The sequence below is a fragment of the Eurosta solidaginis genome, chromosome 1 (genome assembly GCF_040869045.1).
Source record: "Eurosta solidaginis isolate ZX-2024a chromosome 1, ASM4086904v1, whole genome shotgun sequence".
In the NCBI taxonomy this organism is placed as follows: domain Eukaryota; kingdom Metazoa; phylum Arthropoda; class Insecta; order Diptera; family Tephritidae; genus Eurosta; species Eurosta solidaginis.
Genome location: NC_090319.1, coordinates 322,021,665 through 322,036,073, shown reverse-complemented (window position 1 = coordinate 322,036,073; position 14,409 = coordinate 322,021,665). Strand labels below are relative to the sequence as shown.

The 14,409-nt window shown below is 41.6% G+C and overlaps 1 protein-coding gene across 1 annotated transcript; it reads left to right on the top strand.

The window, feature by feature from the left end:
* The first annotated feature begins 1,679 nt into the window (after nucleotides 1-1,679).
* wfs1 (wolframin ER transmembrane glycoprotein wfs1) lies at nucleotides 1,680-7,390 on the top strand. The gene is made up of 4 exons (XM_067761895.1): nucleotides 1,680-1,933; nucleotides 2,016-2,114; nucleotides 2,176-3,842; nucleotides 6,220-7,390. The coding sequence occupies exons 1-4, from the start codon at nucleotides 1,870-1,872 to the stop codon at nucleotides 7,171-7,173; spliced, it is 2,784 nt and encodes a 927-aa protein (XP_067617996.1). The 5' UTR covers nucleotides 1,680-1,869; the 3' UTR covers nucleotides 7,174-7,390.
* The last annotated feature ends 7,019 nt before the right edge of the window (nucleotides 7,391-14,409 follow it).

Sequence of the window (14,409 nt, the reverse complement as noted above, 5' to 3'; positions counted from 1 at the left end):
TTGAACAGTTGATGCGATAGTGAGCGTATGGCAATACCACGATAAACGCTAACGATCGGGTTTCACACGCTAGAATTTATTTCATAATACGGTATAACAGATTGCAAGCATTTATCGTGTATCGTATGAGTTCGTAATAGGGGTGTAATAAATCTTCTTCGGTACTCGCTGACGCGTAGAGGTCCATAAATCTTTCGAAGAACTTTTCTCTCGAACACCCCCAGGGCCGCTTCATCTGCTGTTGTCATGGTCCATGCTTCTGCCTTAAAAAGCAGGACGAGTACGATAAGTGACTTGTAGAGTATGATTTTCGTTTGCCGAGAGAGGACTTTACTTTTCAATTGCCTACCTAGTCCAAAGTAGCATTTATTGGCAAGAGTGATTCTTCGCTGTATTTCAGAGCTCATGTTGTTGCTAGTGCTGATGCTGGTTCCCAAATATACATAGCTACACATATTTATTTCAGTGCTACCAACTCAAAAGGGGTAAGCTGTCAAAAACCTACTACAGAAAACCAAACGAACAGAACTGCTATACGGGTCAGAAATTGAACCAGATAAAAATCAGGATTAAAACGTCGTTGTTGCATTTGAATGTCAAATTTCTATCTGTATCTGGGGGCCTACTTACTCTCTGTGAGTTTTAAAGTGTACACAAGAAATAGTGTAAAATTCGAAATTGTGATTCTGTAAAGCAAAACTGGGTAATTCTATACGACAGCATGACACTGCTAATAAGCGTCCAAAAATATCGAGAGAGCTGTCAAACGACGCGTCTTGACATCAGTATTAATTATTATTATTATTATTTATTATTACGGCGTTTTAAGCCTAAAACTTAGATTATTACAAATTATAAATACATTTTAATTATAATAGTATTTCTAGCGTTTGGGGTGTCGGAATGCATGAGATTCCGATCAGCACGGGAACTGGTGGTCCCAACGGGCGAGTCTTGGAGTCATCTCATTGGGAGGTTGGAAGGACGTGTTCACAATCCTGCCCTACTCCAAGACGTATGATTACAGTTTTATTATGTATGCTGTCGGAATGCATTTGATTCCGGTCAACCCAAAAGCTAGCAGCTCAGCAGAATGAGGCACTCTTATCGGACGTTTGGAAAGAATCCTCCCTATACCAGCTTTTTAATTAATTATAATATATCATTGTTGTAGGAGTATACGTGATTCACATGAACTGTTTGTCTGGGAAGATATTTTCAGGAATTCTTTCCCAATTTGATTGCGAGCGATATATGTATTTGCCCTGATATATAAGGTGCCTCTGTGTCTATTTGGATTGCCATGTACGCTCAAGGATCAGTAACATGAAATACAGATACAAAATATTTTATCTTATTGGAATGGTTATGCAATATTTTCATCCGAAACCGGACAATAAAAATTTTAACTCGTTCAAAAGATATTAACGAAAAACCGAAAAATGACCCGCGGGTCCCTCCGAAACCGGGTTTAGAATGGCTTTCACATTCAGCGCTCATTCAGCAAAACAATGTGCACAATATTTAACAGAATCGCATGAAAATCTAAAGTGTAAATTGTGTGTCCAAATGAGTTTTCAATAAGTGTATATTTTGCAGTTTATCACCGCTGGATCACGTCTCATTGGAACATTACTAAGGTTTTATTGAAACTATTGTGACTCTTATATACAATTGTCAATGTTCATATCAAAAAGAAGAAGCCATAATTAGCGTTGTAAAAACAGTTGCAGACAACTTCAAAATAATTGAACATAAGTAGTGCATAATTTGTGTATGGAGTAATTATAAAAAAAAATAATATACCTTGAATACTTGGCTGTTAATTGTTTAACTGTTATAAATACAATTAAACAAAAAACTGCAAAAATGGCGAGCTGGACAAGCAATCAACCATCTGGTAGTACTTCGCGAAGAAGATGGAATTTGGAAGGTAACGAAACTATATATAGAAGCTGAAATTAACAAATTTGCTAAAAATGTTTAAATATATTCGTTAAAAAATATTTCATTAGATCGCGCCTCCTTGAATAACTTAAAATATCACATAGCGGCAGAGGGTTGTTCCGAGGTGCAATATGACTTGGCCAAGCAATTGCTAGATAAACCCATTGGTATACTAATATGTATTTATAAATGCAATGATGACTACCAAATAATTTACCTTTTAAACAGAGCAAAATGAAACATCGAAACAACAAGCTATACATTGGCTGCTGCGCGCATCGCAACAAGGACATGAAGATGCTACTAAATTATTAAAACAATGCTACGACGAAGGATGTGGCATTACCACCGCAAACGAAACGGAAGTACGTTGCTGCCTATCAATGACATCAGGTGAGCGTGCGGCACGTAAAGCTGCACGTGAACTTTTTTCATGTTTGGCCAATGGTGGTGAACACATAACACCACGACAACTTGAACGTAAAATGCGTGAAATTTATAATTTACAAAAGAAACGCCGACGTTATGGAAACTATGTTTCTACATCAGAAGATGACGATACCGAAAACGAATACGATGCAATGCATAATCGGCGACATGAACCTTTAACAGATGCTGCATCCGTCGGTAATGGGGATATCAACTTGCAACCACGTCAACGACGACGGCAACAATCACGTACACGCCGCCTTGCGTCGCACTCAAGAGAAAGAGCTGCAGCAGCATCAGTGCGTGTAATAACCGAGGAAAATTTAGTATCTGCTGCAGTCAATTATGCGGCAGGTCGTATGCCTGCTGTTAATGACGAACTTATACTCTCAGTACCGCATCCTGCAACCCTAGATCATGTGCCGTGCTTTCATCGCTTACTCTTCCATCCAATACTTTTTTTTACTATACTTTACCATCGCTTAGTTAATTTTATAGCTGCATTCCCAACGATTATACCACCTAGTTTACAAGTATTTTTACTTTTTGTTCTTTATTGGCTAGCATCAAGTGAAAATCTGACCATATTTCTGCCAATAGGCTTTTATTGCATTTGTCTTGGTATTATGATTTGTTCGACATGTAAAATGCTCAAGACCAAGCAAGAATTCATAGATTTTCGTATATGGTCTGGTCTATTTCTAAGCTATGGTGATCATAATGTCGAAGCTGATATTTCTGAAAATCTCTTTTTGAAAAATAATCTTAAACCATATTTATATTTCTTTGGCGCTTTCATTGGCAATTTAATAGTATCGCCGTTAATACCAAACGGTTGGATACCTCACTCTGAGTTAACCATTGTTTCATGCATATTTGTATTTGTTTCTCTTTTTGCATTCATGTATTCATCAGCACGCAGCTTTCCCGATTGGATTGTATTGGTTTCATTTGGTGTAAATGTACTCGCAAAATATCCATATGAAATGGATGATGTTGTTGCTACAGGTTGGCGTTTCTTAGACTTAAAAGTTCCAACCTTTTGTTCCTTTGTCGTCGGCAATGGTATTGAATTTTGTTTGAACAGTCGTACTGCATTATATTTGTTGATACCGGGTTTTCTGGTACATCTAGCAGCTCGCAGTAATTGGCATGGAATTTACACATATCTTATTCCACATTGCGTTACATTAAGCTGGTTACAATTATGTATCACAACTTCGCAAAATGCAACAATGTTTGGTATGATTAGAGCAACTTTGGGTCTATCTGGCATATTACTATTCCTACCCCTTTTCGGGTTGGTTTCGCTTTTGATACCTGTATTTGTGGCTATCGATTGGATGGGTTTTACGGACCCTGGCATACGCTTGGGCAGTACACTTGCAGCTGGCACATTAGCATTACTAGGTTCATGTTTTTTGGCGTTGAATCGTACTACTCAGAAATATGTTACCTTTTTACAGGTGAGAATCATATATTTATTTTCATTTTAGCACAAGACTGTAGAGTTGTTGTAGCAGTGCTTCGCCCCATCCAATAGGCGCGGCCGATCACAAATTGTCATCAATATCCTCTAACGGGCGTCCAAGGGAACTTGAAGTTCCAACAGTGGTTGATCATGTTGAGGGGGGTGTTAGGGGCGTTGGTTCCACATAGCATTTGAAGAGATGGTTAATGTCATGTAGGGAAAAATTGCAAACAAGGCACGCATTACGTATGTCGGGGTCGATTCTGGATATGTAAGAGTTTAACTTGTTACAGTGCCCAGATCGAACACACATATCTGCAACGCGTGTGATAAAAGTTCACATCCGAAGTCTATACTTCTTTCTGTTGTCACTCGAGCAGCGATAACCCATTTTACATTAATGGAGGTTGTCGAACTATTTCAGGAAAACCGTTAAGTTTATAATCATAGCAATTGCACATACAGGCATTATAATGACTAGATATTCCCATTGTTTTTTATTCTTGGCATTCACTGGCATAGCAATATCAGAGGGGGTGAGACGGTCCGAGGAGCATATAGAATCGTGATTTAAGGAAATTTTGGACAACTCTATTGGGCAACCAACGTTCTAAAGAAATTTATAGACAATGTTAAGTCCCAAGCTCACAATGGCGCACCTCATAATAAAATCATATTTTATGGCATGAACTATTTTCGGATATTTCGCAACGGGATAGATTGCTATTATGACAAAACCTTTGTTGGTTAAAACAGTTAACAAACTGAACGTTGATGGCAGCTAGTGTTGACGAGACCTTGGTCTCCGGTGACCGGAGAAATGACCTCCAGCATCTTTTTTATTAACCAATAATCCCACAGACTGAGCCATGCACAAATATTTATCCAGATATCGTTTCTTTGAACTACACATGTTTGTATATTAATCAATCCACACTGCGACATATATGACTAAAAAGGCAAATCAAACCTTAAATGAATCTTTTTTACACACGTTCAATTGTATTTGAATTAATAGCGTAGGTGTTCTTCCCTGAATGGAAGGAGCAATATCGTTCAATTCAATATAAGTTGCGCTAGTTGGCGTTTAAGAGCTGTGAACCACTATGCTATGATTCTACCCTTGATCTCATCCGTTCCCCTGAAGAAGGGCTCTTTTATTCGTTGGCTTGGATGACAACTTAGGCCGCCCATTGTGTGAGGGTAGCGTGCCTCGCCCAACGCGCAAGTCCTGGACTCAAGGCCCGTTCAAAACACTCCACCATGAAAATCATCTCAGTGAAAAGTTATCTGCCTTGCAGATGCCAATCCTGCCCCACCACAATGTTCCATAAAGAATTGGTTGTAGTCAGAACGTCGCCTGCTAAATAACAACAACTACATTCACCACGGGTCGTCAGTAAACTCCACAAACAGGCGTCGGACCTTTATATCAGGAATTGCCCGGTGAATCCAGTACTCAAAGAACAGTATCCAAAACTTGCGGAAGAGGAACGCTCATTCCCCAGGGAAACTCGAGTCACTCTAGCTCAACTTCGATCTGGATACTGCAACAGGTTAAACTCTTACCTATCCAGAATCAACCCAGACATACAAAATGTATGCCCTGCTTGCAATGTGTCCCCACATGACACCAACCATCTCTTTAATTGTAATGTGGAACCAACGGTTCTAACACCCCTGTTGAAACAGCAAGTTTCCTTGGAATCCCGTTAGAGGATATTGATGACAATTTGTGATCGGTCGCACCTATTGGATGGGGCGAAGCACTGCCATAACAACAACAACGGGTAGGCGAGGTTGACTGCCCCAGCGGGTTAGGGGATCAGAATATACCCGCTGTAGGTATGCCTGTCGTAAGAGGCGACTAAAATACCAGATTCAAGGGGTTGTGTAACGCAACCGTTCAGGTTGCCAGCGCAATATATAGCTTCTCCGAACCCAATTGTCAACCTCACCTATCCGCGGCGAATCCTGTTTCACTAACAGACGAGGCTCTGGCGACCACAAGCTCCTCATGGAACTTGGTGGGGAGAGGGGGGAATGGCCTGAAGGTTTAACTTGGCCACATAAATCGTTCCCGAGATGGTCGGGCTAGCACCTTAATGGTGCTGTGGTACCGGAGCGTACCGGATCTTTATCCGGCAAAGGACCATCACATCGATAAAACTCCGCAAAGCCTTCGGGGAGCAACCTTATCGCTACAACAACAACAACAACAGGTGAGGTTGACAGTTGGGTTGGAGAAGCTATAAATTGCGCTGGCAGCCCATTGAAAGGGTTGTGATAGACAACCAATTGAATTCCAAAATCGACAGCTAATATTTTTAAGCAATGTATAATTAATTAATTGCTTTTCTTTTTTTAAATAGGTTGTTATTTGTCTAATGGCTGCCTGCATTCTTACATACCCTTATATGACTGCAAATTTCAAAGATTCACCACGGTTTGGCAACATAATTTCAATCGACGACAAGGATACGACATTAGTTGATAGCATCGATGGACATCGTAACATAAAGGGAACAGATAACGTTATACATGATGAAAATGAATATATACCAAACATTTCCAGTCCGCTTAGTTGGCAACGATTTTATACGCTTTGCGGTCAACCAGCAAATGAACAACCGAATAAAATCGAAACACAATTAAGATGTGCACATTTGGATGGCATATCAGTGATTTGGGAAGGCAGCGTTAGACAAGTACAAATCAATCGTGTCTCCAACATACGAGCCGAATATATAAACAAATATTTACCGCCATGGTTAGGACGTTTATTACGTTGTTTCTATGGTATACGTATTAGTGAACAGTTAAAATGTGATTCCTTACAGGTGGTAAGTAAACCACTTTGTATGGATATGCAACGTTTATTGTTGCAGCAAACTGAATTAGAAGGTAAATGTTCGTTACATCATTGGAATTCCTATGAATATGAAATACGTATGCGAATGCCAACACAAGGATTGTTAAGCAAAAGTACTGATATTTTACTACAAGCCAACAACAAATTTGGAAATTTTACACGTTCTCTAATGGCAGGAGATCGACTTCGTTTTTATGGTACATTACTAAATAGTCGTTCATCTCCGACGGATGCCATTGGTGTCATGAGTGGCGAACGTGAGGATTTCATTTTAGGTTCTACAAATGCTCGCATAAAATTAATAGCTATTAAATGTTTGTTATGCAATGACAGAACACTCAAGCCCGTAAGCGTAGAACGTAAATCACCGTTAAATGCGCGTATGCGTGATCTTATGCGTGGAATTAAATATTTGTTAAATGTATTATTGAATCCACTTATTACTTTTAAATAACTTGGTTAGTGTGGAATATATATACATTTTTCTTGTTATGTACATATATATGTATATCGCCTCATGTGCACACACTTTGTACAAAACATATAGCATTTAAATGTTGTTTAGCGTAAAGCGCGCTGTCAGCATAAGCTGATTTAATAATGTTTATACTGAAATAAAAAAATATATATAAACGGGATACTATACTATTCATACAGCAGAAAAAAACAAATTTTAGCAATGGCAATAATCCTTTATTTTTGAGGATGGCGGCAAATACTCAGCTTCATGTTGTTGTTGATGTAGCGATAAGGTTTATTCCCGAAGCTTTTGGGGAGTGTTATCGATGTGATGGTCCTTTGCCCGATACAGATCCGGTACGCTCCGGTAACACAGCACCATTAAGGTGCTAGCCCGGCCATCTCGGGAAGGTTTTATATGGCCACATTAAACCTTCATGCCATACCTCGCTCCCCACCCTCAAGTTCCATGAGGAGCTTGGGGTCGCCAGAGCCTCGTCTGTTAGTGAAACAAGATTCGCCACGGTTAGGTGAGGTTGGCAATTGGGTTTGGAGAAGCTATATATTGCGCTGGCAACCTGAAAGGGTTGCGCTACACAGCCCATTGAATCTGGTATTTTAGTCGCCTCTTATGACAGGCGTATCTACCGCGGGTATATTCTAACCCGCTGGGGGTACTCAGCTTCATCCGATAACTCGTTTGAAAGTGTACCAACCCCAGAACACCATACCCTCTAACATTCGTAAATTTAATAAAATGGGCTGTAAGGAGTTATACAGAAAAAAAGTTTATGCACTGAACACTAAAAGTAAAAAAAATAAGGATTTGTGGTCACTAGGGCCACTATGGAGAGCCTAGGCATCACACTTGGCATTAACCGAGCTCACAATTTACACATGTTGAAAATGGAAGCTTGTATCTAAAACTTCCCTCTGGGTTATCTGAATTTAGCTGGGATTGATCTCCTTAAGACAATTTCCAAAGGAACCCCACTAAAACAGTTACATTAGCGCCATTGAGTCATATATATTTGTAGATAACCTCAAAACACATGTTCTAAGGCGTTGATAAGGACAGTGTTTACCATAAACTCTGTCCGATCACCCAAGCAAAGGACAATACGATCCCATCTTGTGGTAACGAGATGTCCTCGTGATGATAAAGACCATTGAGAGGCTACTTGAGTATATATCCACGGCCTAGAAGGTTCGATGTGGTTATATTAAATCGTTCGCGAGATGGTCGGGCTTGTACCTTAATGGAGCTTGTTACCAACGAACTACTGTTGGCCTGGGTTCCTGGCCACGGGAGTTGAGGGTAACGAGCAGGCGGACATCCTGGCCAGAGAGACAGCAGGGTTCATCAGAGATGTCGGCTTAGATGAGGTTCTGTGAAGTAGCTGAGGTCACAATAGACCAATGGTCGCAGTGCGATCCCCAATTATCTATCTACCTACACCAGAGTGTACCGAATTTATATCCGGCAAAGGACCTCCAACATCGATAACACTCTAACACTAAAATCTTGGGGCAGTGTTTTTATCGTTACAACAACAACCTTTTACGTCTTGAAGATTATGAAAAAATCGTATACAGCAAGCATTCTCTCATCGCTGACAGATCCACGAAAACGGCACCAGAATTAATAGGGGACTATAAAAGACCCCCAGCAACTCGTTGAGCTCCAATGAACAGTTGGATAAAGAAAGTTTACTTAAAATAATTGGCGAGATCGGGGGAGCCTGAAATCCCTAGAGGGCGCGTCCCCAGGTGGCGGATAGGGGAATGCCTCCCAGATATGGGTGGTAGGAGAGAAATCAAATATCTCCCGCGGACCACACAGGCCGAAGAAGGACACTTCGTTAATAAACCAAAGTACAAAAAAAAAAAAATCCTGTCGCCTCTTTGGGAGCCGAGTAGCCGGCAGGTGGGCGTCTGTTCTCCATGTAAGGAGCGGCCTGCTTCGAGCAATCTGTGAACTCATCACTCGCTGATTGAAATTTAAATAATATTCTAGCATGGATCAAAACGATAACGGAAACTATTCTCCACGGGGTAACCAGCATTTGCGACACAATCCCTCTGCTTCGGCAGCTGGCACATCGGATGTGGAGGTGCCAAATTCACGCTTTAATATTAGGATGAATGAAACTGAAACGACCGACCAAGATCATATTCCTGAAAGTAACAAACATCACAGAATCGGCATGAAGCATAAAACACAAATATGTACATGGAATGTACGAACTCTCTACGAGAGTGGTAAGCTTGAACAGCTACGGAGGGAAATGCACCGATACAAAATAGACATATTAGCCATACAAGAGTGCAGATGGACAGGATATGGCCGAATAAATGACCAAGGAACAACGTTCCTATACTCGGGCCGAAATGAAGGAGAGAGTCACACCAGCGGCGTAGGTTTTTTAATAACAAATACAATAGCGAAAAGTATTATTGAATGGGTGCCGATAAGCCCCAGAATTATTATACTTAAACTCCGCACTAGAGCAAGGAAACTAGTCATCATCAATGTTTATGGACCAACAGAAAGCCAAAATGACGAAATCAAAAACGAATTTTTCGATACGCTCAACAGCTGCGTAAACTCACACGTTAATCAAGGGGACATATGTGTTATTCTAGGCGACTTTAATGCTAAAGTTGGATCTGACAATGATGGTCTAGATATATACATGGGTAAACACAGCTCTGGTACCCGGAATGACAATGGTAGTAGGCTTATAGAATTTTGTTGTGAAAAAGGTCTGGTGATCGGTGGAAGCTTATTCCCACATAAATTAGTCCACAAAACAACATGGACGTCTCCGGATCAACGCACTAATAACCAAATTGATCACGTACTAATAAACAGCAGATGGAGGTCATCCTTGCTAGATGTGCGCGTTAAAAGAGGAGCAGATATTGGTAGCGATCACTACCTTGTAGCTGGTAGTTTCAGATTTAAGGTAGCCGCAGTACAGAAAAACCTTCAAAAAATTAGCAAGAAAATTGATATTGAGAAACTAAAGCATGAAGAATATCAAAATGCCTTTAATGCCGCAGTACGCGAACGTGTTGAACAGGTAAACATGAGTGGTAGTACAGGTGACAGGCTAGACTCCGTTAATAATATCTACCAAGAACTTGGTAGCAGTATCCTTGGACACAAAAACAAAGCAAAGAAAGTATGGCTAACAAATAATACGTGGACACTTATTGAACAGCGGCGGAAAATTAAAGAATCGCTTCTCAGACGGACGAACAACAATGACACGGAGGAAGCAAGGCAGTTAGCCGCAAGGTATAAAGAAAAATGCAAGCAAATTAAGAAGTCTGCTAGAAAAGACAAGAGGGAATGGGCTGACACATTAGCAAGTCGAGCTGAAACGGCAGCCAGATTAAATAATATGAGGGAACTCTATGAGATTAGTAGGGAACTCACCGGAAAATACAGGAGTGGTCAAAAACCAGTAAAAGACTTAAACGGAAATCTTATTACTGAAAGCGAACAACAAATGAGTGTATGGGTGGAACACTTCAAGAAAGTATTAAATAATCCTGTAGGTGAAGCGACCTTAAATTCCAACACTATTGCTGCAAACTACAACAGCCAACCCCACTTCAATGGGGTAAACAGCGCGCCCCCTACGAAAAATGAAATAATTTCAGCAATCAAGTCCTTAAAAAAGGGCAAGGCCCCAGGAACTGATGACATATATGCTGAATACCTCATAGCAGATCCAGATACCGCAGCTGAAACCTTACTTCCAATCTTCCGTCAGGTATGGGAAGAAGAATCCTACCCTCGTCAGTGGAATGAAGGCATACTTGTAAAAGTCGCAAAAAAGGGAGATACCTCTGATTGTAACAACTACAGAGGTATCACCTTACTCTCGATTCCTAGCAAAGTGTTCTCCACGATCTTACTGTCCCGAATTGAAGAGGCGGTGTATGGAACTCTAAGAGAAAATCAGTTTGGCTTTAGACAAAACCGATCCTGTGTTGATCTAATAAATACCGTCCGAATCATTGTTGAACAATGCTGTGAATACAGAACATCAGCTTATTTACTTTTTATCGACTTTAAAAAGGCTTTTGATAGTCTCGACAGGAAATATATTTGGGAAATACTACGAAAACGAGGGATGCCCAATAAAATAATCAACATTATAAAGGCAATGTATGCCGAATTTAAGTGCCGGGTCAGTCACGATGGGCGCCTCTCAGAACCCTTCGAAATTAAAAGCGGGGTGCGACAGGGATGCATACTCTCCCCGCTTTTGTTTATCTTGGCATTAGACGAGATTATGAGGAACGCAGAAAATGGTGGACACGGTGTACAGTGGACGCCTTTCACTCAGCTAGGGGATTTAGAATATGCAGACGATGTCTGTCTGCTAAGCCACAGAAGTACTGACCTTCAACACAATTTAGAAGCTGTCAACACACATGCAAAGGAGGCCGGACTAAGCATCAATACAGCGAAAACCAAAGTCATAAGATGCGGCTATAGTATTTCATCAAGGCCATTGACGCTTACGGTTGACGAAAATGAAATCGAAGGTGTAGAGTCCGTTGTTTATCTTGGTAGTATTGTCTCAAATAAGAGCGGTGCAGATGAGGACGTTCAGTCTCGCATAAACAAAGCAAGAATGGTTTTTGGGCAACTGGCAAACGTGTGGAGGTCCAGCCAAATATCTTTAAAAACGAAGCTTCGACTGTTTAATTCGAATGTTAAATCAGTACTGTTTTATGCTTGCGAGACGTGGAAAAGCTCAACTTCAATTCAGAAACGTCTACAAGTTTTTATTAATAAATGTCTGCGCCGAATCCTGAAAATTCGATGGCCGGAAAGAATTTCAAATTACGACTTATGGTCTAGAACAAATCAACCTAAGGCTACCACAGAAATAACCAAGCGTAAATGGTCGTGGATTGGTCACACTCTCAGAAGACCTCCAGTAAATATAGCCAGACAAGCATTGCGATGGAATCCACAAGGAAGCCGACGACCTGGTGCACCTGCGAAAACTTGGCGCAGAACTGTGGATAAAGAACTCGAAGACGCAGGATATACGTGGAATGACATCACAAGAACTGCACCTAACAGAATAAGATTTAAGTCGGTGGTCGAGGCCCTATGCTCCAATAGGAGTTGAGGAGGATGATGATGATGATGATAAAAGACAGGGTGTATAGACATATCATTCCGTATGCCAGCCGCTGAAACCTGCGTAGAAATTAGCGTAGTATATGTCAAAGCCGCGGAAGAGACGCAAGGTGGGGTGCTTCCACCGTTTTATGGATCCTAGTAGTAATTTAACCCCGTAAAATCCTGTCTGATAACACAATCCCATGACAAGGCTACACGGATGAGAATGCATTGAACTTATGCTGAGATAGAATTGAAAAACAACGCTGAAGTTCTGATAACTAAGTTTAGCTCTAGGAATTAATTTGGAAAGCGATACCCTTAAAAATGTAAATGTGATTGATCTCACAAATATTTTTTGTTTCGAAGATTAAGTTTTTGGGGCCCTGTCAACCATTGGCCCAGGGGTTTCCAAACGACCCTGTATTATTATGATGTATGCTAACGGGGAACACCCTATTTACATAATGCTTGTTCTATCTTCGCGGATGTGATTTGTGATCATAGATGGTTAGGAACAGCTGTTCAAGTGTAGATGCCAAATAAACCACAGAACAAAAGTTCCCAAATTCTCGATTTGATTTGCACTCTAATTTTAATTAGATTAAGGGTCGTTTTTTCATGCGAACTTTAAATTTTAGCTGGGCTATAAAAGCATATTTTGTTAACAAAAAATAGTTTTTAAGGACAGATAAACCTTAAAAGTATGTGCACATTAAACGGCGGCATATGTATTGGCAGCGGCTTGACACTTTTTTAGCCCATATGACCAATATTGTGGCTCACCGCCACGTGTTCTAGTGACGGATTCGTAGTCCTGGCTCCAAAGCGTGTCTTTTGACAAGTCTCCCGATATTTTTGGACAAATTTTAGCAGTTATGAGCTAATGTTAAGAATTACCACATTTCCGCTTCCCAAGGCAGTCGGTTCTACGCTTCCCAAGGTAGTCGGTTCTATGTACCGGAGCGACTCGGGATTTTTCCCGACCAAGGACTGTCATTTCAGTGTGACCCCATCTAATTTGTTTCGTTCCTCCCACAAATTGTCATCCTCCCAGCAGCTCCTTGCAGCAGGACTGCTCCGTATTCTCTTACTCCGGGAAGGCATCGAATCCAATCCGGGTCCGTCTCCTGACCCCGGTCCTGAGAAATGGTTTTGCTGCATCTGCCGGAAAAGAATCTTTTTTAGGACGGTCATACTCTGTTCAGTGTGTCTCGTGCAAGGGATGGTTGCATCGGACAGGTTGTTCTGGGCTTGATCCCAAAACCCGACGTCCACGTAACTTTTATAAATCTTTTGTGGCTCCTTGCTGTTCACGCCCAAGGGCGTCCGTAGTCTAAGCCTAAGCGCCCCCCACTACCTTCCAGCAGCCCCGCTGCTCAGCAAGTCACAACAAGTACCCGCTGCTGCTCGCGCCCCACGGCGCCAACAACTCAAACAGCTGATACCACTCATAACTACTACCTTCGTAGTAGAGTTGGTAGCAATGCTGAGCATCAGCCCCTGCCCCCGTCTTCTCCCCTCTTTTCCGGCAGCAATCGTGCAGGTCAGGGAAACAGACTCTTAGTCCCTACCTCCGTTTGCAACGTCTGCCAGCACAGAATATATAGGTTTGCGACATCCGCCCAATGCAGCTCCTGCCTTGGGTGGTGCCACTTTCCTAGATGTTCTGGTCACCGCGACGGCAACCCCCCGACGGGTTTCATCGCGACATGTTGTCAGGTCGCAAACCCAAATCATCCGGGTACCCCAATGCTTGCCCAAGGACGCCCAGTCCCAGGGACACAACAGCAATTGTGTCCTGGCCTTCCACAACCCAGGGGTAGTCACCCGTCACTTACCTGCAGAGTGGCGACGTCTCCCCTTATGCACTTCAGAATTCTGCAGTTAAACTGTAATGGACTAACTGGGAAGATTACGGAGATAGTCGATTTCATGAAGCGGTACAACATCCGCATTGCTGCGATTCAAGAGACTAAACTCACAGCAAGATCTGCATTGCAGACCTGCTATGGGTATAACGTCCACAGGAAAGACCGCGAGAGCGGAAATGGAGGCGGTCTCGCGTTTATCATA